At 44.5% G+C, this 25,546-nt stretch overlaps 1 protein-coding gene and 2 non-coding genes across 5 annotated transcripts; all 3 read right to left on the bottom strand.

The window, feature by feature from the left end:
* Positions 1–526: 526 nt before the first annotated feature.
* On the bottom strand, positions 527–16,012 carry Kansl2 (KAT8 regulatory NSL complex subunit 2). 3 transcript variants are annotated; one of them, XM_029469937.1, is made up of 10 exons: positions 15,632–16,012; positions 15,217–15,475; positions 13,361–13,539; positions 12,942–13,056; positions 10,906–11,069; positions 10,484–10,650; positions 8,159–8,255; positions 6,126–6,277; positions 1,993–2,100; positions 527–1,244 (listed from the first exon to the last, which is right to left on the bottom strand). In XM_029469937.1, exons 2-10 carry the CDS (start codon positions 15,465–15,467, stop codon positions 1,113–1,115), a joined length of 1,365 nt encoding a protein of 454 aa, XP_029325797.1. In that variant the 5' UTR covers positions 15,468–15,475; positions 15,632–16,012; the 3' UTR covers positions 527–1,112. The 3 variants fall into 3 exon arrangements, with proteins under 3 accessions (XP_029325797.1, XP_021038956.1, XP_021038960.1); XM_021183297.2 differs by having other exon boundaries at positions 6,024–6,277; XM_021183301.2 differs by lacking the exons at positions 12,942–13,056; positions 15,217–15,475; positions 15,632–16,012 and having other exon boundaries at positions 6,024–6,277; positions 13,361–13,437.
* On the bottom strand, positions 1,412–1,547 carry LOC115029457. The gene has a single exon (XR_003835033.1). It is a non-coding gene; the product is annotated as a small nucleolar RNA SNORA2/SNORA34 family (small nucleolar RNA).
* On the bottom strand, positions 7,930–8,066 carry LOC115029454. Its single transcript, XR_003835030.1, has one exon. It is a non-coding gene; the product is annotated as a small nucleolar RNA SNORA2/SNORA34 family (small nucleolar RNA).
* Positions 16,013–25,546: the final 9,534 nt, after the last annotated feature.

Here is a 25,546-nt window from a genome sequence, read left to right on the forward strand (position 1 = left end):
GCCATGATGCTCTATAACCATCAGGAACCTTACATCTTAGGCATAAGCGACAGGAGAGTATACAACAGCCAACACCCGAAAGGGGTCTGGGCTGAGAGAATGATCTAGTCTACTTCCTTGCAGGGAGAAATGTCCGACTCACCCAGTAAAGGGATGACCGCCCACCCCAGGGAGGAGCTTTGCGGCTTTCCTTGGGAGTTTTATTAGCTTCTTCCTGGGAACTGCTCATCATTTCTGTCTAACGCTCCCCTAGGAAGCGGCTTTACACAAACTCACCCACACTGTCTGCTTTGCCATTCCACCATCCTCGCTGGGGTTGAACCAAGGTCCTAAGGCTCTGCCAGGTCTCGAGCCCCCTAGTGAATTAACCCCTAGCTCTCCAGCGAACACAAGTTTACCTGGCCCTGGGAACTAGGTACCACCTCTGTCATGAGTTTCTCCAGAGTGCCTGTCTTAGAATACAAGTGTGCACCTTTCCCATCAGAACATACTCAAATCCGAAGAGAACACAATCAGTCCAGATCACTTTACACTTTGATAGCATTTTAACATTTAATAGAAACTATATACAGTAATCTCACTACATCTTACATGGAGTCACCACAGGAACTTACTTAAGTTAAAAGCAAGAATCACTAAGGAGAGCCCAGACCTGTGGGCTGCTCTCCTCAGTCACAATTCACAAGGAAACGAGCAGAGGAAAGGCTTCGATACAGGCCTTTAGACACAGCCAGCCAGACACGAAAGGCCAACTCCTGCCGAGCACCGTCTCCAGCACTGCCTGCCTGGACATCCATGTGGGGTTCTGTCCGTGGCTTAGGAGTCCCATTACAGAATGTCTCTCTCCCAGGCAGTCTCCAATATGCATTGCATCCCAAAGGCAGGGATCACCTCACGTTCTTCCTTGCAAAAAAAAAAAAAAAAATCCCCAAACTTAAATACTAAGTATTCATTCCACATAAACTTGGATTATGTTTGTCTATAGCGCTCTAAAGCCCCGAAGGAAACAATGTGGTCTGAGTTGTCCCTGTTCAGGGAGAGATGATCAGAGATACACTTGTCTGAAGAATGGAAAGTTCAAATCCAAAAGCAAACAATTCCCAGAATGAATGTCAACTGATAGAAGTGGGTTCTGGTTTTCCATTCGCAGTAGCCAATCCACGCTGAGGGAATGCTGCACAGGCTTTCTCTACACTTCGAGGTCCCTGGGATCTGCACCCATCCCCGGCCGCCTGCATCTGTCCCTATTAAAATAAATAAAGGCACTTTGGTTAGAGACTCCTCCAATGGGCCTGACGCATGACTCTGACAGAGCAGAGAGATAAAGTAGCTAACATGCTGGTTGCTGCCCCAGGCTGCTGCTGATCCAAAGAACCAGAATTACTGAGGCTGTGAAACCAGAGAGAACAAGGGTTGTTTCTTCCAAATGAAACAGTCATTCTCTACTGAAGTCCAGAGTAGCTAATAAACCACAGGAAGACAGTTCTCTAGGCGTCTGCTTGAAACCAACAGCTACAGTAGAACTGTTAGTCTTCAGTGAGAGCCATCGGTAACCTCCCTCACCCTTATTCTAGAATAACTGGAGTGATGAACTCTCCCTTAAAGAGACAATGTATCTATCACCTTTCACTCAAATAAACGGATGCCCCTCTTGAGGATTAAGAACCATTAGGAGTTCTGCGGCTCATCTGGGAAATTAGTATGCGACAAGCATTCAAAAGCAAAAGAAGTTGTTTTATGCCTCTCTATCAGCTCCTGCCTCCAGCTTCCCGGTTGACTTCCCTCGGTGATGGACTGCGGCTGCTTTGGATTGTGGTGTTTTATTAAAGCGGGTATTTCCATTTTATGGTATTCACCGAGAAAACCACCATCTTGGACACTTTTGCACTCTATTTGGGAATCACGCTACTCCCTGGAATTCATGCTAGCCAACTGCCTGACTGGTCACTACATGAGGGAACCTAGCTGAGAGTCATTGTTAAAGATACCCACTGGGTCTCCGGCACTTTCTGTGACCGAATGATCTTCAAGAGTTACTGAAGGATCAAAGAGCAACGGCGACGGCGGGCATGGCATGCCATCACCCACGACATCCAAGTCCTGGGGAAAAGAGAAAAGTCCGTCAGCAGTATCTAGGACGTCAGTAAGCCACAACTGACAATGTTCACCAAAGCTCAATGTAACTCTAGGCCCCTCCCCCCTTGCTTAGATCAGTGAACAAGATCCAACAACAGTGAAAGCCTTCTCTTAGCTCATTTCCACTAGGAAAGTCATGAAGTGAAAGAGTGAGCACCGAGAGTCAGGGAGAGGCTTAACAGGTACAGAGTCTGTTTAAACCAAGGGAGGAAAAAGATGCTTGCAACGACTGCACAACACACTACTCAAGATCAGTGCCAAAAGTATCATACAGGTTCTTTTTGTTTGTTTGTTTTCGAGACAGGGTTTCTCTGTGTAGCCCTGGCTGTCCTGGAACTAACTTTGTAGACCGGGCTGGCCTCGAACTCAGAAATTCGCCTGCCTCTGCCTCCCAAATGCTGGGATTAAAGGTGTGCGCCACCACTGCCCAGCATCACACATGTTCTACAGTGAACAAAGGCATCGCTAAGAGAGGTGAACTGAGTTTGAACCCCAGAATCCACATGATGGAGAGAATAGACTCCTATAACTGCCCTCTGATGTGCACATAACACATGCATGTGCACACACACACAAACTAAGTGTAAAAGAATACTTTTAAAAGGAAAAATAAAGAGAAAATACAAGGCTGGCAGGTTGGCTCAGTAAGTAAAGTCTAATGGCTTGTATTTAGTCACACAGTGGAAGGAGAGAACTCGGATGCCTTGTCACACACACACACACACTACACTCACTCCACACACACACTCATTCATATACTCATTCATTCTCTCTCTCTCTCTCTCTCTCTCTCTCTCTCTCTCATTACAGTCAACATCTACGCTCCTGACTGAGGCATCCAATAAGAACAATCAGCCTATGGACAAAGTAACATGAAACCCTGCTGGAAAACACATTGGTGATACAAGACTGACCAACATTCAGAGCAAGCAACTAAAGAGAGGAGAGACCACAGAAACTCAGATGTTTCTGAATGGCAAAGACAGGATACTATGCTTAACTCCAATCCCTAGAATGAGCAACGTGGCCTGAGGTCAGGCCTTGCTCGCTCTCTCTCTCACGGCAGACAGACATTCTATACTGCACTACATCTCAGCGCCCTCTTCTTCACGCTCTACTTTGAAATGGGTCTTACTAAGTTGACCAGGCTAGCCTGGAACTCACCCTGTGGCCCAGGCAAGACTTGACCTTAGGATGCTCTGCTTCAGCCTCCCAGGAGCTGGGATTAAAGGCCTGTGCCACCTGGCACGGCTAAGCCTTTGAGTCTTACACTTAACATAGTTCAAGTATTCTGTTTAGGGGGAAAAAAAAAAAAAAGACATTATATTCTCCACTCTACTCTTCCCACATGAATCCGCCATTCCCAGAGACACCGTGGAGTCAGCAGATCAAAAACATCGTCCCTGGCTACTTCCTCAAACCAACAGTGATTTAGGCCCACAGCGCTACAGTGGCAACCTAAGTTCCAAGCCATCTCGACAAATTCGGCTAATGCGTTTAAGCTCTAGCTAAGAATGTAAAGGTCCCACGTGACAGAAGAACAGGCAGAGGGAGGGGAGCAGAAGGCTGACAGGGAAAGACTTCAAAGTGCATCATACGCCTGTATGAGGCTGTCACAAGGAAACCATTCTACATAATTAGTATGCAGCATAAAATCTTGGTGTGCTAATCACCAGGAATAGAAATCACAACCTTTTCATAATTAAGGGTTAACACAGTTTAATAACAGTTTTTAGAAATCTAAAACTTTAATCCCGACACTCAGGAATCAAAAGGCAGGTGGATCTCTCTGAGTTTGAAGCAAGCCTGGTCTACAGAGCAAGACCTTATCTAAAATAAGTCAAACAAATAAATAAAAAGCCAAACATAATTTTAATTGGGGGCTGGAAAAATAGCTCAGCAGTTAAGAGCTTCCAGAGAACGCAGATGCAGTGCCCAGCATCCACACGGTGCTCTACACAGAACTAACTCCACTCCAGGGGATCCGACTTTTGACTCATTTGGCTTCTTAGGGTCATGGACAGGGTTTGCATGTGTGCAGGCCAAACACTGATACACATAAAATAAAATTGAATCCTTAAAAAAAAAAAAAAAAATTTAAGTCTAAAGCCAAGCATGGGAACGCACACCTTTAAACCCAGCACTCTGGAGGGAGGCGGAGGCAGAGGCAGGCAGATCTCTGAGAGTTCGAGGGATACGTAATGTATCCTTTCTTTAAAATGCCTTTAAAAACAACAGCAAGTAAACAAACTACTCGGTGCAAGCAGGAGGAAAGAGACAACCACACTGCCCACTACCCACTACAGACGTCCATTGGACACAGCTCTCGGGCCACAGAGCCCACGCACACACCGAGACAGTGCACACTGTGTTTCCTGCAATTTCTCTTTTTAAAGCTTGGGGTTGGTGCCAGCTCTTTCTACCCATAGGTACATTATTTAAACAACGTCTATTTGTGAGAATGCCAGGACTGAGTGGTGAAGAGAACCTTGTCCATTGGACAACTAGAAAACGTCTATTTTGAGTGGGAAGGAAAAGCAGAGGTAAAGAGGTAAGCTCAGGTATGAAACCCACTCTGGGCACTAACACCGTAAACTGGAAAAGAAAGCCCAATACGCAGCCCTGCCCCATGGGAAGGAGGACTCTAACGCTAAGCTTCCCCATCACTGAGAACTCAAACTCTCTAAAGCCATAGAGGAAAGTGCTTAAAATGTTAGGCCAGTTTGACCTTAAAATAATTACTCCAAATTCATAGCTAAGAGATTTATAGACTATATCCTAAGCTGCCAGACTCCCAGAGCAAAAGGAGACTGGCATCATCTCTCTCCAAACAGCAGAGGAAAAGTAGGTTTGAACAGGACACAGCCTTCCAGGGACCTCATCCCCTGGAAGCAGTGACTACAAAGGTTCTAAGCGCAAGGCTGTTTCTCGAGCTGGGATTTATACTACACATCACCTGCTCCATCAAGTGCCTCCCAAAAGAGCTCGTGGAGAGAAACACCTGTTAATTCTGCAGAGGATTCAGGTTCAATTACCAGCATCTACATGGTGGCTCACAACTGGCTATAACTTCAGCCCCAGGAGATCTAACCTCTTCTGACCTCTGATGCCAGGCACACATAGGGTGCACATACATACATACATACATACATGGATACATACATATATACATACAACAAAACACACACATTAAGAAAAAAAAAACTTTTAAAGAAGAAAAAAAGGCATCAAATGCCAGTTTTTTAAAGTCGTGGTACAAAGCTGTGTTTCAAGGAGCAAGCAAAAAAAGATAGAAATGTTCAGACCCCATTCATAACAGCATCAAAAACACTAAATTAGAACTGAACCACATAAAGTCTGAAAACTGAATAAATTTTGTAATAAAATCTGTCAAAAATAAAACTTTTTAAAAAGGGTCAGCAAAACTGCTTATCTATCAGAAGATGTTTAAAAACCACCAAAACATATACAAACCATGTTTTTTACTCATCTAATTAGAAAGTATGGTACCAACATCCTCAGTAATGATAGGTGCTGCATATAAACACCTTAATAAAAAAATAAATCACTTCCCAAGTTGTGCTCTACGAATCCCATCCCAGAGAAACAAAGGAGGCCAGGCATGGGGGTGCGTGTCTCTAACACCAACACTTATGAGACATGGATCACGAGTTCACGTTCAACTCAGGCTACAGAATTAGGTTCTGTCTCAGAACAAAAAGTCTGAGGAGGAGAAAGGTAGAGCACAGAGTGTAGACAGATAAACAGGCACAGTCAATGCGTTAGAATCACATCACCCTCTAGGCTGAAAACGGCTAACTATTCTCACCACTAGTAAACGGGGCCTTCTGTCAAGGGCCAATCAGAGCAGAGCTTCTCTAACTTACATCACTGAACTCCAGTGGTAAACTCTCAGTGGGCTGAAGCTCGGCAGCACTCAAGTACAGATCCATGGGGCCGGCTTCCAGATCGTCTGGCACAGACAGTACCTGCTCGGGCTTATACATCTGAGGAGGCAACTGGAAATGCAGAGGGCAGCAGGGATCCTCAGAAAGGCTTACAGGAACTGGTTTGTTGCAGGGGACCTCTTCAGATCCCTGGCAGCATTTGAAGAGAACCTGATTTGTATCCTGACAGATATCTACAGAACAGTTAAGGAAAATAAACCAGGACCCATTGCAAGAACACAATACAGGAGTCTGCAGTGCCAAACACAAGTCTGACGATGCAGAAAACTACATTTTTACTGAAAGCCAACTGCAGGAGTTATTTTTAGTTATGGCTGTAAGTGTAGTTTTGTGCACATAATTTTAACCCTACCAATAATTTATAATTCACTCCCAACTCTTTCCAGGACTCTAGCCATTTAAACTAGAGACAGGAAGTGTCAAGTGGTAACAACTTACCAAGGAACATACATTGACAAGAGAAAACCCATATAGAAACTAGTACAAACAGCTTGTTGCAGAAGCAAGTACCATCCATCCTCTTCCAAGAGGCAAGAGATACAATGTTGTTTCTGCTTATAAGTCTGCAGAAATTTTAATGTTTGTTTCTAATACCATGAAAAACTCACTACAAACCCAAGCGTGAACTTGGCCTCATCATCGGACTGCTACCTCTGAAGTGCTATGTTTTAAATTAAGCTGACACACAACGGTTTCCACTATCCCCCTACTCCACATTTCTGCTTTAGTATCTCCTGTTCTATTACAGTTTCCATGTCAGCAGCATTCTTTCCGCCTTTCAGCATTCTTATATCTTACCTGTTATAGGAGTCTCCAATCTCCCCTCCAGCCCAGACATCAGGACCCTTTGTCGTTCTCTGGCCTTTACCCAATCACATTAACCTACATCCTTAGAGCTCCTTACTTTGTATAATGTATGTGCATTTATATGTTAAAAGCAGTCCCTCTAAACCAAGTGTGGTAGCTACACCTGTAGTCCCAGTATTATGAGGCTAAAAAGGCAAGGCATTCAGGCATTAGTATAATAATTAACTTCAAATATTTCATTAAATGGAATAGGGGAAAACAAAAACAGAAACAACCTTTTCCTTTCCTATCAAAGACCCAGAGGGGGTTCTCCCCACCTCTTCCTATCACTTTTTTGAGGTGATTTTATCCACTCCTGGACTCAAGCAATCCTCCTGCCTGTCTCCCAACTATGTAGGACTACATAAAAGACAACAAGCTAAACTAGAAAAATATTTTTGACTTTTAAATATATGCAAATGAAATCCAAAACTATACAGGTTGCATAAAAATTCAATAAACATCACAACTTTTGTAGTCCATCAACACATATAGTTCTATACCAGAGCACAGTGTACATTGGTTTAAAATCACAAGTAGAAAGAATAGAGAGAATTCATGTTCCTGGGGAGAAAACATTTCGGTTTTTTTTTTTCAGAGTTTCTAATTTGAGTAAGTTTAAAGCCTACAAGTTAGAGCACTAACAATATTACTGCACAAAAACTCACAGTAGAGACTCATGTTCAGGGCAGAAAACCCACAGTAACCCTTTTCTCTTGGTAACAGATTTAACACATAACTTAATGAACAAAAGCTCAAGCTGTCACGTTAGTATATACGGGAACTGTGGGAGCTCATTAAGACTGTCATCAGCCTTCACATCCGTCACCAGTGACTCAGCTGTGTCTTCAGCTCCCCGCCCCTACTTCATCTACCCCAGATAGGATTTTGCTATAGCCCAGGCACGCCTCAAATTCCCAGTTCTCTTGCCTTACCCTCCCAAGTGCTACAATTATACAGCTGGGTCCCACATCCACACAGATGTTTCTTTCTAATGAATTGACCATTACATTTTCAAATTTCTGAAATGGCCAACAGACCATAGAAAGACATTTATTTAGGCGCCTGCTTGAAACCAACAGCTTCAGAAAACTGCTGGCCTTGATTTAGGGCCAAAGTAATCAGGATCTTGAGTGAAACTGACGAAGACCACAATCACCCTATCTTAACCAGAGGCTCAGAACCTAAACACAGGGCTGTAAAGATACGGGTAAGGCAGTGTCTGGTCATCGGGAGAGACTGATTGGAGCAGCGCACATCATCCACGAAGGCTAAGCACCTCTGACTGGATCGAGTAGTGTGAGCCTAAAATTGAGAAAATACAAATAAACCCCTACAAAAAACATATAACTATGCTATTATTCAGTAATACAAGGAAAGTCAATTCATACAAAGTGGAAAATGTAACATTTAACAAACCCACCCACCAATACTGTAACAATGCAACCTTATACATACAGAATGGAGTTAATCCTAAAAGTACCTCTCCACACAGTAGAAGTAATATGAAGAGCAGTCTGTCCCTTAACTAGGTTAACCTATAGTCAGCCTGGGTCTGCAAATATTAAATACAGAATCATAGGAATTATCTCTAAATTGTAAATAGCTTACGTTAACTTTATATTGCCATCACTGGCTTATTCATAAGCATATAACACCTGCGTGATGATACCTACAAAGTCTCAGGGCTCCTTCAGGTACCTTAGAGTCTATCCCTCAGAGGTGAGGAGGAAAGACTGTATGCTATACACTCATGCTTTTTTTTTTTTTGGAATTGTTCCAAAGGACACAGTTTATTAGGCAGCAGCTGGGAAATCAGCGGTTAGACTTGGCCACACACTCCAGTTCATCTTTATTCTTGATGGCATAGGGATTGGAGGAGCCCTTGGCAGCATTAATGAACACTCATGCTTTAACTAGGCACTGTGGTCAATGTATCAATCTTAGCAAAGACAGAGACAAATCTGAGAGGCCAGCATGGTCTACACAGCATGTTCCAGGACAACCAGGGGGCTACACAGGGGGAACCTGACTCAAACATCAAGTTTTTTGGTAATGCTAAGGAATAAATCCTGAACCACACACATATGCTCCAACACCAAACTAAATCCCCAGTTCAACTAACTTATCTTCTAACAATAAAACTTTCTGGAGGTGGTAGCTGTAACCTCAAGCACGCTACGCAAATGACTTTAGAAGCCCTAAGGTTATGATGCTACCACCTCAGTCACCACAGCAGCCATCACGCTGTCCAAGCCCAGTACTTGTGGGCTCTGTGAGGGTCGGAGCACCGAGGAGGAAAAACCATCCAACTGTGCCCTGCACTGTGGTGCAGACAAATAAACTGGAATCAGGAGAGAGCCAGCCACCAAGGCTCTGCCACCTTCTCAGCCACTGTGCACTAGAGCCTCTAACACCCAGCCCACACGGCCTACACTGGGGGCTCTTTACACCCGCAGTTCTTTTCACAGCCACACAGCCACAGGTGAGGCCTCAATACAACAAAAACAATGGTCATGGAATTATTCTGTCAGCCTTACTATGACATTTAACTGCTACTATTTTTGCCATTTATTTTTAACCCCACCCCCACCCCATTTAATCTGCTTTGTTTTTCAGAACAGGATTTCCCTGTGTAAGAGCCCTGGCTGGCCTAGAACTCAAAGATCCATCCTCCTGTCTCTGCCTCCAGAATGCTGAATAAAGGTGTGCCCATGCCCAGCTATCTTTACTTAATTTTGTACGTGTGAGTGTTTTGCCTGCATGTTTATCTCAGTGTGTGCAGTCGGGTTTTAGATCCCTAGGGACTGGAGTTACAGCTGGCTGGAGTGGAGTATGGGTTCATGAACTCAAACCTGAGTCCTCTGGAAGAGCTATCAACACTCTTAAGCACTAAGCCGTGTCTCCAGCCCTTTGCTATTCTTGTAGAATGATTAACAAACTCTTGTGTAAGTGCAAGCTGGTTTCAAGCTCACTGACTCTGCCTCATCCTCCCACAAAGCAGTGAGGTTACAGACAAGCACACGCCACCACACCCAGTTTGCTTCTGGTATTTTTTTTTTTAAGCTTTCCAAACTGCTTGAGTAAAACTTTTGCCCATTTTCCAAACTAAGGACTTCCTTAACAAAAGAAGTTAGGAATCAATGCCCTAAACCCTTCAATCTGAATACTGAGTTCTGCAAAGCTTCCTATTCAGGCACAGGGTGACTGGCAGAGAACAAAGCCTGGACTCATGTCTTGCTGACATCCAGGTAAGTGCTTTTAGTACAAGTTGGATTTCAAAGCCAGAACTGCTCGAGGTATTTTTTTTGTTTTGTTTGTTCAAGACAGGGTTCCTCTGTGTAGCCCTGGCTGTCCTGGAACTCCAAAATCCGCCTGCCTCTGCCTCCCAAGTGCTGGCATTAAAGGCGTGCGCTGCCACCAGCTGTGGTGTTTTGATGATTTTATCAATGAATCGAATGTGCACACACAGAGCTCACAGCACATCTAGAATAAAACAATAAATTCCAGCAAACTTATTGTTTGCAAATTACCTGTTGAGCAGCCCCATCGGTGGCCAGCATTCTGCGTTCCTTCAGCTGCCTGTGTAGTAAGGCTTCTACTCCATAGCGTTGACGGTATCGCCTAAGACATTTTAGTCGCTTTAAATTCTCTCTCTCTTTGGCCAAAAGTCCCTCAGGGCCAGTCAGGAGACTACTACCTAGAAAGTCACCAAAAAAAAAAAAATAAAAAAATCAAGTTTTTTTAAACAATTTCAGTCTATCTGGCCTTGAGTTCACAACAAATTCTGTACCGTCAGCTTCTCAAGTACTGGATAGGACATTACACAGTCACCATTAGAAAGGCTACAAAAGCCAAGGTATAACTTGCAAAGAAATCAAGAATGCTTTTCCAGTTTAAGTAAACAGAGACTTGTTAGCTGTAAGACCGGCAGATTCGACTCCATCTAACTTGCCTAAAGCTTCATGCTCCACTTTCCGGTTGTGTAAATAGCGGCGCTTCTTCTCTTTGAGCAGGTGTTGGAGTCTTTTAAACTGATCAATGTACAAAGACTGCAAACGAATTAGCTTTTCTCTCATAATAAGAGCCACTTCTTCAGCTGTATAGACACCAGCATGTCTGGAATAAAACGATAAATTCAACAAAGCATTAAAAAAAAACAGTAATGAAGATAAACATGATGACGTGTGCCAATAATCCCAGCACGTATTAGAGGTCGAAACACAAGGACCAGGAGTTCAGGCCTGCCTGGACTAGGCAGCAAATTCAAAGTCAACCTAGATATAAAACCCTATCTCAAAAACAATAAAAACAATGAAACAGTAAAAGGCTGAAAATAGCCTCAATTTGTATTTAACAAAGTCAACCTGAATTGACACTTTATCCTACACAGGAATATTTTCACACAGCATTTTACTAAGACATTAAAAAATAAAGAAATAAAGAGGGCTTGGAAGCATAGCCTACCTCAGTGGCAGGTGCTTAGCATGGATAACCATGCCCTTGGTCCCATCTTCAGCACTAACAACAAAAAACAATTTTTTCTTAATTATGTACATGCCACCGGCCTGTGAGTGCAGATGAGGTTCTCAGATAGCCTGGAACTGGAGTTACGAGTGATTTGTGAGTGCTCCCATGTGGGTGCTAGGAACTGAACAGATTCTTTCTAAGAGACAGGACAGGGCTGGAGAGATGGCTCAGTGGTTAAGAGCACTCACTGACTGCTCTTCTGAAGGTCCTGAGTTCAAGTCCCAGCAACCACATGGCGGCTCACAACCATCTGTAATGAGATCTGACGCCCTCTTCTGATGTATCTGAAGATAGCTACAGTGTACTTAGATATAATAATAAATAAATTAAAAAAAAAAAGAAGAGACAGGACAAAGGGAGATCTTGCCATAAAGGATACTAGGTAATATGTTATCTCACAAATTGGAATGGGAAGGGAGATGCCTTATTATTTATACATTTAAAATGAGTAGATGGCTGGGCATGCTGGTGCATGCCTTTAATTCAACACTGCAAAAAAAAGGGCCATTTTTATTCTGATGTTAATATAAGGATTGTTTCCCGATTCTGAGTTAAGTACTTAAAACTTGTAAGATTAACTTTGGGCAGAGGCAGGCAGATCTCTGAGTTCAAAGCCTACCTGGTCTACAGAGTGAGTTCCACAACAATCAGAGCCACACAGAGAAATTCTGTCTCAAAAAAAAACCGGTGCATAGAACTCTGGCTGGACATTAGGCCCCTTCTCTTCCCCCACTTCTCCCTAGGGCCTACCCAGGACCCCCCCTTTTTTGTTCCCAACATATAGTGTGTGCATGTGTTTACCACGCACTGTTGAAGACAAACACTATCTAACTGCTAAGATGATTCAAAAACTAAATACAAGGGAGAACAAAGCCTGAGTTTGGTCAGCCTGACTCAAATACCAAGTTCCAGGTCAGTCAGAGCTACACAATGAGACCCTGCTTCAAAAAGTTAGAGATTTTGGAACAGGGAATAATTTGATATTACTCTTAAGATGACCAGGGGTTAGAGTAGAACTTAACATATAATTAAAATTTGAGTTTCTAAATCAGTTTTCCTTTATTAGGCATGAAACCAAAGCCAACTATTGAACACTTTTCTTTCCCATTTAGAGTCAGAACCATGGGATTTTGCTGCAAGCGTCTGAGTATAAATAGCTCCTTCTTCCTGAGACTTGGGACGGACAACTACCTACTTACGTCCATTTTCTCCTCTCTAGCCAGCCAGCACCCTGCCGGCTCCCTCTCGTCCTTTGTTCCTCCCTAAACCATCTTAAGGGCAAGACTCAGTTCCCAGTTGTAGACTTCCGCCAAACAATCAAGAAATCTTGCCTTAAAGCAAAATGGTGTTGAACCATGACACGTAAACCCACCCACGTGTATTAATCAACCCCATGCCACACTACATTCTCATACTAACTACATAAAGTATGTAAAAGCCTTATGTGGAGTTACAACTTACTTCAGGGGATCTTCTTGATCACTGTCTATGCTATCGGCTTCACTGTCAGGGTCACCTCTCCATGTCTGATCCACAGTGATGGGTTCCTGGTCCCCATCACTCCAGCTGTCTTCATCTGAGGCAAGGAAGGGAAGAGCAGCCATTAAGACTTCCCACCTCTCTAACTCCACGGATGAGGCTGCATGACTTAAGAGTTCAACCTGAAACCTTAAAATTCAAACTTTTTAACTTTTTAAAACTTTAACACAAGGAAAGGTCACCAGGTTGGGAGAAACAATCTAAACAAACTCTAAATGCAAAACCAGCAGCAGCGCGAGGCGCCCCTGGCTCTCACCCGGTTCCCAGAGCACCGCAGTGAGCCACATGCATCCGCATCCGTAAGCATCCTCCTTTCTCACCCCAGGAGAGAGGATCCTTACCCAGTATCCGGCTGGCTTCACTGCGGCTGCTCTCTGGGGTCTGCGAGCCCAGCTCTGTTTTAGCGTATGAGCTCAACTGGCACAGGAGGGTTTCACCCATAGGGCCTGGGTTGCTCTTCTTCATTTGAGCATGAAGTGCTAGGGCATTTCTTCGAGCATGTTCGGCACAGAAAGACACCCTAAGGAGACAAAACATTAATATTTAATAGGTCCTCTCTTAGAAAGGATCCAACAGAGCCGGTGGTGGTGGTGGTGGTGGTGGTGGTGGCACATGCCTTTAGTCCCAGCACTCGGGAGGCAGAGGCAGGCGGATTTCTGAGTTCAAGGCCAGCCTGGTCTACAAAGTGAGTTCCAGGACAGCCAGGGCTACACAGAGAAACCCTGTCTCAAAAAAACAGAAGTAAATAAATAAATAAATAAATAAATAAATACCACACACACACACACACACACACACACACACACAAAGTTAGCAGTATCTCAGAGAAAATCAGAGCTGCTTTTATTTTTCAAAACTACTTCTGGAAACACATCTTACTATCAATCCACTACAGGCACACATGCTTCAAATCTAGAACTAGCTGTTTACAAATTACCTAGTAAAGCCATATTTTTACACAGATTAAATACATATATGATAAAAAAACTATGACGCCCCTTCCAAAACACACACACACACACACACACAGTGTGCCCATTACTTAACAAGGCTTGGCAAGTGAGTCATCGCTCCAGCATTAAGAATTAACTTAGAGCGCCAATTCAGTGACTCAGCAAACAGAAGCGCCTACCACCAAGGCCTGACCACCTGAGTCCCATCATCCCATCACCACCCGAACAGCAGAACGCCGCCCTCCGACCACGTGTGTGTGTGTGGCAGAACGTGAATCCTCATAATGGATGTTTAAGGAAGAAGACTTTAGAGCTGAACAGGAACCATCCCAGAACTCCAGAAGCTGAGGCAGGAGAATTAAGGGTTCAAAGTCAGTCTGACCATAGTCAGAACTCAAAACCTTAATTTTTCCAGCAAGCGATTAACTAAATACCTCAAATGGCCTTCCAGTTCTCATCATTGGCGGGGTGGGGTGGGAGGGCTGAGACAGGGTTTTGTTTAGCCCTGGCAATTCTGGAATTCAATGCTTTTACTAGGCTGGCCTGAACTCCCAAGTGCTAGGATGAAAGGCCTGCACCACTGCTGCCAGCATCATCACTTCTGAGCATTTGAGTGTTCTGACCTGCCTCCCAAAGAGTGTGTATCCTTAATACCTATTTTACAAACACACGACCTAAAACTCCGCAGATCCGACCAACTCTGCCCATCATGCTCCCCTTTGCACTCTAAAACTGAAGGCAGGGGACAGGCATGGTGACACCAACATTCTCTCACTCCAGTTCCAGGAGACCCAACGCCCTCCCCTCAAGCATGAACGTGGAACACACCAACACACATGCAGGCAAAACACCCATACACATGAAAGTTCTTTAAAAACCGTCAAGGGTTGCCAAAACTGTTCCAAGCAAGGGCGAGACTGTCTCAAAAGAGGAGCCAGGGGGTGGGGGAAGTCTGTGACTCTGCAAGCCAAGCTTAAGCTTAACCTTCTGTCTGTCCTTCCGTACCAGGAGGTACTAGAACCGACTCCAGCAAATTGGCCTCTGACCTCCCCACGTGTCCCTACCCACACAAAACAAACCACAAACGGGAAATAAATGCTTCAAAATGTAATAAAAGTCTAACGGTAGGAGGTTTGGGCGTTGAAGCAGGCTCGGTGATACAACCTGTGCTTGGCGTGCCTTGAAAAGTAAGAACGACTCTCAGAGCCCGAAGGCACCCACATAACCCACGCCTCTCCACGTACCCATCTTTCTTCTCGGGCTTTGGGGCAGCACTGGGGCACCTTTTTCCATTCTTCGTCGAGACGTAACTACACTGTTTGAAGGGTGCATTCTTGTCTTCAAGAATGTGCTTAATGCAGAACTCCTGCCCCTCCAGCCGCGGCTGAGAGCACGGGCGGTGAGTGAACGAACAGGAAAGGGGCTCCTGCGACCTGGGCACTGGGGTGATCCTCCCCCGATTCGTTGGCAAGACGTGAATCCGAATCCTGTTCATACCAAAACCTGCGGGGAGGGCGGTCACACGACAGATCGAAACGGCCTTAGCCCGGCCACGAGTCCTGGTCTGCGTGCTCCCGCGGGTCGCGCCGGGACTCCCGCCGCCCTCCAGCCTCCCGTCACCGACCCGCCCGCCCGCCCGCCCGCCGCCCCGGCCCCTACCACGTTGGCCGAATCTCCGCAGCAGCAGACCGGAAGCGCGGCGCCTGTCCCACGCGGCACCACTGCAACGGCGCGGCACGCCCCGCCCCCACGCCCCGGCTCGCCGCCTTTGTCCCTGGCCGCCTCAGCGCTCACAGCCCCGGCCCGAGCGCCTTGGCCGTCGTCCTGCAAGCGCCATCTTGTACCACGGCTCCCGGCACCGGAGAACCTGGCTCCCCAAAAGCCTAGCAACCAGAGAGGCTCCGACGCTGCAGGAGACGACGTTGCCGCGCTGAGCTGACAGAAAGGGCGAGCAGCGCCTAACAGCAAAGGTGAAGCGCCCGGCACGGCGCCATCTTACCTCCCCCACCGCGCGGCACCGCGCAGCTTGCTCTCTGGCTGCTCCGCCTGCTCGGAACGCGGCCCTAAACGCTGATTGGTTGCTGCTCTGAGGGTGCTGTGCTCCTATTGGTTAGAACTAATATTAGCCTGTGGAGGGCGGGACAATGGGAGACTCCGCAACGGGAGTGGCTGAAGTGAAGTGTCTGTCAGAAACTCGGCCGGTGAGTGGGCCGTGGGAAAGGCGGGCCACCGCCAGTCGCCGGATTCGGATATTTTTCCATCTTAGTAGGGTTCGTCTTCTGGTGGCAGTGGTCTCCAGGCTTCTCAGGCAGCTACCTCTTTACCGTCCCTACACAGCAGAAGAGTAGACACTGGGGTGGCTGGAGAGATGGCTCAGTGGTTAGTAGTACCGACTGCTCTTCTAGAGATCCTGAGTTCAATTCCCAGCAACCACATGATGGCTCACAACCAACTAACGGGATCCAGTGCCCTCTTCTGCAGTGTCAGAATACAGCGACAGTGTACTCATATGAATAAATCTTAAAAAGAAAAAAAGAAAGAAAGAGAGAGAGAGAGAGAGAGAGTGGACAGTGGCTGACCATGTTTTCTGTTTACACATGAAAAGGTTTTATTAGTTTTCTATGGTGACCAACCAGTTCATCTAATTTTTTTTGGTCATTTCATGTAAACACTCGAACTCTTTCTGTCTCATGAATCATATATATGTACTAATTAATTTTTGTAGAGCAGCCCTAAGAGGTAGACATTATTTTTTAGGTAGACATTATTTACAGATAAAGTGATGGAAAATCGAAATGAGTTCTGGCATAGTGCATGCTTCTCTTAAACGCCCTGCCGAATAGTGTATTATAGAAACAGCAGGCTATTCTGTTTTCACGATTGGAATCTTTAAAGATTCCAACCACACCTATAGAAATCTGATGGCTCTCTGCCTTATTCTCTTCTTCTTCTTCTTCTTCTTCTTCTTCTTCTTCTTCTTCTTCTTCTTCTTCTTCTTCTTCTTCTTCTTCTTCTTCTNTCTTCTTCTTCTTCTTCTTCTTCTTCTTTCTTCTTCTTCTTTCTTCTTCTTCTTCTTCTTCTTCTTCTTCTTCTTCTTCTTCTTCTTTCTTCTTTTTTCTTTCGAGACAGGGTTTCTCTGTGCAGCCCTGCTGTCCTGGAACTCACACTGTAAACCAGGCTGGCCTCAAACTCAGAAATCTGCCTGCCTCTGCCTCCCAACTTATGCTCTTAAGAGAGTATCTCCCACTTGGTAATGGTGGCAGACTCCTTTAACCCCAGCACTCGGGAGGTAGAAGCAGGCAGATCTCCGAGTTTGAGGCCAGCCTGGTTTACAAAGCCAGTTCCAGGACAGCCAGGGCTACACAGAGAAACCGTGTCTCAAAAACAAAACAAAAGATGAAAGAGCCACCAGGTACTGTTCTGGTAGGTAGCACACACCAGTAATCTGAACACTGTGGAGAGAGGCAAGGGGGTCTCTGTGGTCAAAGACAGCATCTGGACTGAACCTGGAGTGCACCATTTTTAAAAACTTATTTGTGCCAAGCGTGGTGGCGCACACCTTTGATCCCAGCACTTGGGAGGCAGAGGCAGGTGGATTTCTGAGTTCGAGGCCAGCCTGGTCTACAAAGTGAGTTTCAGGACAGCCAGGGCTATACAGAGAAACCCTGTCTCAACAAACAAACAAACAAACACCTTATTTGTTAGTTTGTTTGTTTGCCGGGGAATGTCATGTGTGTGTAATTCAGAGAACAATTTTCAGAAGTCAGTTGTCTCCTTCTGTGGTGTGATATGAGGATATGAGACTGCATCAGGTCTTCATGGGGCTTGGCTGCTAGAGCCCTCTAACCTTTGAGAAATAATTCTCTCTGCCCATGCCCCACCCCCACAGCACTGAAGGTGCAGGCAGACACACTAGGCCTTTTTCATTGGAACTCAGCGCCCCACAGCTTGCACTGTTACCCACTGCACCATCACCCCAGCTCCCTATTTCTAAGTTCCGAGCATTCCACTCTTTTCCCCTTCTGCATCCCTAGGCTGGTATCTCCCAGACTTGAACTGCAAGCTTGGTCCCTTCCTTTAAACTGCACAAGCTCATCACATTCACTCTGAGCCTGCAATTTAATCTTTTATTATTATTATTATTATTATTATTTTCTTTCAGACCATTGTGATTTAACTGGCCTTAGTCCCGTTGCAAAATTCTCCATTTATGCCCTCAATTCCATGTCACCTACTCAAGGACGATCACTCCACATCTCTTCTGAATCTTCCAAAAACATATTGTGAGGTGTGACTAGGTAGGGCCCCCATACACTTGTGTGTTTACATCTTGGCCCATTGGGAATGGCACTACTAGGTATGACCTTGTTAGAAGAGGCGTATCACTATCGGGTGGGCTTTGAGGAGGTCTCCTATGCTCAAACTATGCCCAGTGTGTCTCAGTCTCCGCGGGCTGCCTTCGGATCCAGATATAGAACTCTCAGCTCCTTCTCCAGCACTCTTTGTCTACATGCCACCATGTATCACACCATGACAATAATGAAATAAATCTCTGAACTGTAAGCCAGCCCTAATGTCCTTTATAAGAGTTACAGTGGGGGGCTGGTGAGATGGCTCAGGGGTTAAAAGCACGGACTGTTCTTCCAGAGGTCCTGAGTTCAATTGCCAGCAACCACATGGTGGCTCATAACCATCTGTAATGATATCTGACACCCTCTTCTGGTGTCCATGAAGATAGAGACCGTGTACTCATATACATTAAATAAATAAAATTAAAAAAAAAAAAGGAAGGCTGGGCGTGATGGCACACGCCTTTAATCCCAGCACTCGCGAGGCAGAGGCAGGTGATTTTTGAGTTCTAGGCCAGCCTGGTCTACAAAGTGAGTTCCAGGACAGCAAGGGCTGTACAGAGAAACCCTGTCTCGAAAAACCAAGAAAAAAAGTTACAGTGGTTTGGTGTCTCTTCACACCAATAAGAACTCAGGTACATGCGTACATGATGTAAACTCTCCCATTTAAAAATAACAAAAATGGGGGCTGGTGAGATGGCTCAGTGGGTAAGAGTACCCGACTGCTCTTCCAAAGGTCCGGAGTTCAAATCCCAGCAACCACATGGGTGGCTCACAACCATCTGTAACGAGATCTGACGCCCTCTTCTGGTGTGTCTGAAGACAGCTACAGTGTACGTACATATAATAAATAAATAAATAAAATAACAAAAATGTTCACCAGCTACTGTTCCTATTGCTGTGCCTAAGACATGATCTCCTTATACAGCCTATCTTGCCTCAAATAGCTACTCTCCTGCCTCAGCGTCTTCTTCTTCTTTTTTTTTTTTTTTTTTTTTCCAAGACAGGGTTTCTCTGTATAGCCCTGGCTGTCCTGGAACTCACTTTGTAGACCAGGCTGGCCTCGAACCCAGAAATCCACCTGCCTCTGCCTCCCGAGTGCTGGGATTAAAGGCATGCGCCACCACGCCCGGCTCTGCCTCAGCTTCTTTAGTGCTGGGTGGAGGGAAGCTGGAGACAGCGGGATCCAGAAGCTTGCTGCTCAGCCAGCTAGACGGAAAACTCCAGCAAGTGTGTTGTCATTCCCAGATTAAGAGATTTTCTCTTGAATTTTGTCTGGTTAGGAATCTCTCCACGGCAAACTGACACTCAAGCTTACAGGTGACTTTTTCACTTTGTTAATTCAAATGAAGCATCTAGGCTTCGTCTTATAAGACTATTGTGTAATATCTACCACATTGAATCTCTTCCCTGTCCAGAGAGATGGCCCCAGACTGGCCTCAAAGTCATGGTAATCCTTCTGCCTCAGCTTCCAACTGCTGGAATTATAAGCAGGAGCTACCATGTCCAGCAACTTGTGTATATGTGTGGGCACACTCACAGGTGTGCTTGCCTTTGCTTGTCACTATGGAGACCAGATGTCATTAGATTTCTAGTGTACTCTGTTTCTGGAGCTTTCGGTCTAGCTGGCTAACCAGCAAGCTTCCAGGACCCAACTGTCACCAGCACTTAACCCACTGAGCCTTCTTTCCTAAAAATATTTTCTAGATCTCTATATTCTTTATTTCCCATTTTTCTCAGTCACCCATTCTTGGTGTCATTTGAGTCTCGTGTTCATCTCCTCCCACCCCCAAGTTCTGAACTCTTGACTATTTTTCTACTGTCTCTCTTGGTTATCTTAATGTTCTATCTCATTCATAAACTGATGACTCCCAAGTAGGTACCATCAACCTGGACCTTGCTTAAATGGCATTCTACAGCACTCTGTTCAGTAGACCTCGCCATGAAATGTCTACATGAAACTTGAGATTTAATATTAAGGCCATTTTCCTGTTCCTCCTCTTACCATAAACAGTAACTCTATCCTTCCAGTTGGTCAGGTCAATCATCGAGTCATCCTTGACCTGCCTTCTACCTTAGAGCAAATCCCACTGCCTCTACCGCCGAGATATAGTACAAGTCTCATTACCTTCAACACTTGTGAGCTCTCTGGAGCTGCCCTTATCTCTTAAGTTGTTGAGAGCCTTCACCTGTGAAGCTATTCCATATAGCACACCAAAGGAACACTTCATAACCTAAATTGGGTGAGAGTTCTGCTGCTGGAAACCTCCCAGTGCCCCCTACAGTTAATCTGTTTTTAATTTAAAAGAATTTTGCTTAAGAATGTTTTGCCTGAGCCATGGACATGCCTGGTGACCACAGAGGTCAGAAGGGGGCACCCCTTCTGGGATGTTAACTATGAGTTATAGGTAGTATAAACCCATGTGAGTGCTGGAACTGAAGCCAGGTCTTCTGCACCTTTGCAAAAAGTCCCAGTGCTTTAAACCATGAGCCAGCTCTCCAGAGGCCCTAGGCCCGATTCCCAGCATGACAGCTCACATCCGGCTAACTCCATTCCCAGAATAGCTTCTTCCGGCCTGTGGCCTGGAGGACATAGGCAGACACATGGTACACAGATATACATGCAGACAAAACACTTGGAACACATGAGAAAAAAAAAAAAAAAAAGAGCCAAATGCAGTAGCTATCTGTCATGTTGACAGGCTGAAGACTCAGGCAAGAGCTGAGTTTGAGCCCAACCAGTCCCATACAATGAGACTGCCCTCAAAATAAGGAAAGACCAGAACTCAATTCTTTTTCAATAAGTGTTTTTTCCCCAAAGGACTGGAGAGATGGTTCAGCCCTTAAAAGCACCGGCTGCGTTTCCAGAGTACCTAGGTTTGACTACCAGCACTTACATGTAGGCTCACGACTGTAACTCCAGTTTTAGGGGATGTGACACCCTCACAGACATACAGATATAACACCAACACACATAAAATAAAAATAAACTATTTAAAAGTCTCTTTTCCGTTTAATTTTTATTCTATTTATTTGGATGTGGGGAAGCATATATATGGAGATTAAAGGGTAAAACCAGCAGGAGCCAGTTCTCTCCCACCATGTGGATCCCAGGGATTGAGGTTGGCACTGGATGCCCTTTTTTTTTTTTTTTTTTTTCTTTTTAAAGAATTACTTGTGTGATTGAGTACACTGCAGCTGTCTTCAGGCACACCAGAAGAGGGCATGGGATCCCATTACAGATGGTTGTGAGCCACCACGTGGCTGCTGGGAACTGAACTCAGGACCTCGGGAAGAGCAGCCGGTGCTCTGAGCCATCTCTCCAGTCTTCTAGCCCCCTTTAATGTTCCTAAGCTACCGGTAATCCTGAAGTTTGCAGTATTTGTGCACAGAGGTCCTTTTCCTTTGTGTAATTTGTAAGATCTTATATCGTAGTCACAGCTTTTCCAAGTTATCAAAAAATAACTTTTTTTTTTTTTCAAACTACACTCCTGCTAGGAAGCACGGTAGTCCATGCCAGTAATGTATCTCTTAACTCAAGATCTTGGATGTAGCAGTTTGAGGCCAGATGGGCTATACAGTGAAACTCTGTCTTGAATAAAAACAGTCTACCAAAGATAACAGTTCAGCTGTGTCCTGACACACGCTAAGTGAGAGGCTCAGTGTTGCTATATATTACAGCTATTTCTAACACTCCTCCAGGCACTCCTGCTAACTGTATAGTATAAACATTTCTCCCTCTGCCTACAACAATATACGCGATGCACCAGGTTCATTGTTAAGTGAAATCTCGGATCTTTCCATTGGACTCAATATCCACAGAATATTTTGTGATAGGAACATAATACATAATACTATTGAAACCAAAGCAGAGTGGTATGACTGAACAAAATACTAGTTAAAGACTAGTTTAAGGACACGGAACATACAAACAAGGACCAGGTATTTTATCATTAACGTTTATTGATGGGATGGATAAATACAGATTGAGAAACATACTTGACAGCAAGATATCAAACTGATAGCCAGACTATAAAATGTATACAATATCCTTCTTTAAAATTTTTTTGAGTTTTTCAAGTTTTTTTTTTACAAAGAGCCCTTATGATAATGGTCACTTCCATCCTATCATCATTCACCTAACAGCAGTAGAGATCCCAGGAGTAGGACCCAAAACTGAGGTGCCCCACGGAGGACAGAGGCAACAGCAGAATAATATGCTGAGCAGTACAAAAATCAGACAAAAAAAAAAAAAAAAACCAAAACCTCCCCACGAAATTGTACCTGAGTGACATAAACCGGTAAAGGTGTGTTACTCCACTTTTTCATGTTTTTTTTTTCTCTTTGTTCTTTGGTCTGATAAGAAAATGGACCGTTGTGGAAAGTCAGGTAATACGGATCAGTTTCCAGGTCAGAACCCTACGGCACACCTGCGTGAGTGAGGCTGCTGCACTGCTTCCCTTGGGTTCCTCGGTCGGCCAGACAGCCTTTCTGCTTTGTAAGTGATTTCATTATAGCCATCAGCTCATCACTCCCTCAGCATACACTGGCATCTCCAGATTACCTGACGCAGACATACTTGCTCTGGCTTCAATTAACATGCTGTCAAGCATCCCTCTCGACATTCACATGGCAACACAAAACCCATGAGTTTCTCTTCATACAACCAGGAATACGCACTCATAACAGGAAAGAGTAGACACTGATTTTTATTAAATATTATTTTCCTTCCCCTTTCCATTGCCAAGTTCGTGCTAACATCTTTAGGATACTAAACCGGAGAGCTCACCGTTTCACTTGGGAAACAACTGGGGACCTGGACCACTCCCTCCATCGGGCGCCATGACAGCAAGTCCCATCCACTGAGGGTGAGGAAGAGAGGACAGTGTGGTGCAGCGAGAACGCTTCCTAAACCTCAATCAACGCCAAGTCATTTGAGGACGTATGAGAGTCACTGAGAGCTCAGTGGAATGGTAGAAAGCTATTCCTCACTATGATGGGTTGCATAGACTGCTTAAGTTCTCCCATCTCAGGAGAATAAAATAGGAATTCCAATCTCAAGATGGTTTTGTTTCTCCCTTTTCCTAGCATGAGTATCAAAATAACTCATCAACAAAAGAAAAAAATCTTTAAAAAATAATTAGTTCCCAAAATAATGGAAACGCATATATTTAGATTCCAACCATACTAGGATAGATAGGATCCCTCCAATTGCCTTTGTCTAGAAGCGAGGTGTGAGAGGTGAATTTTGTTGCAAAGGCTTCAGGAACCCCAGCAGTGATGTTACCATGATTTTGTTTCAATACTCAAATCTACTGCTGTTTGCAATTGGAGATATTCAATGTTTCTATCACCACTGGTGAACCTAATAATATAGATATGTAGGATACACTAAAGCAAACACTAAAATCACTTACAAGAAGGAAGAGAGGCTGAGTCTCAGATACAAAAACAATGATTCATGAATGAGGAAAGTAGACTAATATTTAGATATTTTCTAACCCAAAAGGCATAACTGGATACTTCAGAAGACCACACTGGCTTTAGGTTAATGATTCACCAGCGTTTAGCCAATAGCACAGGTATATGCTAGAAGCCCTAAAGACGATCCACAGGTATTTATTTCTGCCAACGTAAAAGTCAAGCCAACTCTTAGGAGTGAAATTTACAGAAGTTGAGGCTCCGAGCCTGCTGACCACTCGCATTTCTTCTCGACAGTTTAGATTAAAAGAAAAAACAAAGAGCCATGCTTACACGGCTGACTTTAGATATACAACCACTACTTCTCACCCCTTGAAAGTATGAAGGTAGGAGACACACACAGCTTAGAAGCCATATTTATACAGAAACTGGACAATATGCATGCTAGCTGGCAGGTATATCTGCTACTCCAAAATAATGCAATGCAGAAGTTCATGCAGAGCCCACGAGGGAGTTCAGGACCTATGCACAGACTTAGAAGCAGATACTGCATCTATCTATAGACAGTACCAGGAGGAACTAATATAGTAAGGTCTCAACTAATCAAACTCAGTGTGGAGCTACAGTAAGGCCAGACAGACTACAGCATGAAGTGGCTCTTTAGAAGTCTCTAGTAAGCAGTTGTTTCTAGTCCACTGCAGAGCTCTAAGAAACTCAACAACAGGGTTCCTGTGAAGAAATGCTATGACAGCAAATAGGACAGCCTTTGTGCTAAGGGACTGCATGTGATTAGAAAACACGGGACATTAATGAGAGTGATTAAAAAAACGGCCAACGTCCCCAAATCAAATCATCACAGACAAAGATGCAAACTAAAAGGTACATTTCCGTTTGGGAAGGTCAGGATGGAAAACAAAATCTCAACAAATACCAAGCCTAAAGTTAGCAATCATGATGACACATCTATCTTGCACAACACAGGAAATACCAAGAAAGAAATGTTACTGCAAACATTACACACCAAGAAAATATCACTGGTTTATCAGCAAGGAGCTCCCTGTTGTGCACAGCAACGGCAGGCGCTCCAGACAACTCAAACATGCAGAATAAGAACCACAAAGTCACCGTAAGATCTATTCCTTCCTATACATTCTCTCTTCCATTGGGCCAGTTTATCAGCACTAGTAACTGCCTCGGTGTTTTTCCTAGTCTGTTCTTGGCAAGCAGCACTCACACAACTTCTGTTTCCCTATGACTTTTTTTTTTTTTTTTTTTAAAGATTTATTTATTATATGTAAGTACACTGTAGCTGTCTTCAGACACTCCAGAAGAGGGCGCCAGATCTCATTGCGGATGGTTGTGAGCCACCATGTGGTTGCTGGGATTTGAACTCTGGACCTTCGGAAGAGCAGTCGGGTGCTCTTACCCACTGAGCCATCTCACCAGCCCTCCCTATGACTTTTAATAAAAAGAATCTGACTTCTCCCTAAAGACTACTTGGCATGACAGAAGCTTCATTAATTAAAACAAGAGACAAATTATTTTCATAGCACCATCTTATCCATACCCCCCCAAAACCCACATATATGTGTGTGTACACATACACACACACACATATATATGTGTTGACATATACACACACACACACACTCATGCAATGAACCAAATAACAGCAATGATCTGTGGCTAGGTAGCATTTTTCAGTCAGAAAGCTTGGCTTACAATTTTTATCTAGTCAGTATTTTTTCAAAATTTCCTTCATCAAATATATTTACTTCTAATGTCTGGAACAATCAAGGCCCAT

Source organism: Mus caroli, chromosome 15 (genome assembly GCF_900094665.2).
Source record: "Mus caroli chromosome 15, CAROLI_EIJ_v1.1, whole genome shotgun sequence".
In the NCBI taxonomy this organism is placed as follows: Eukaryota; Metazoa; Chordata; class Mammalia; order Rodentia; family Muridae; genus Mus; species Mus caroli.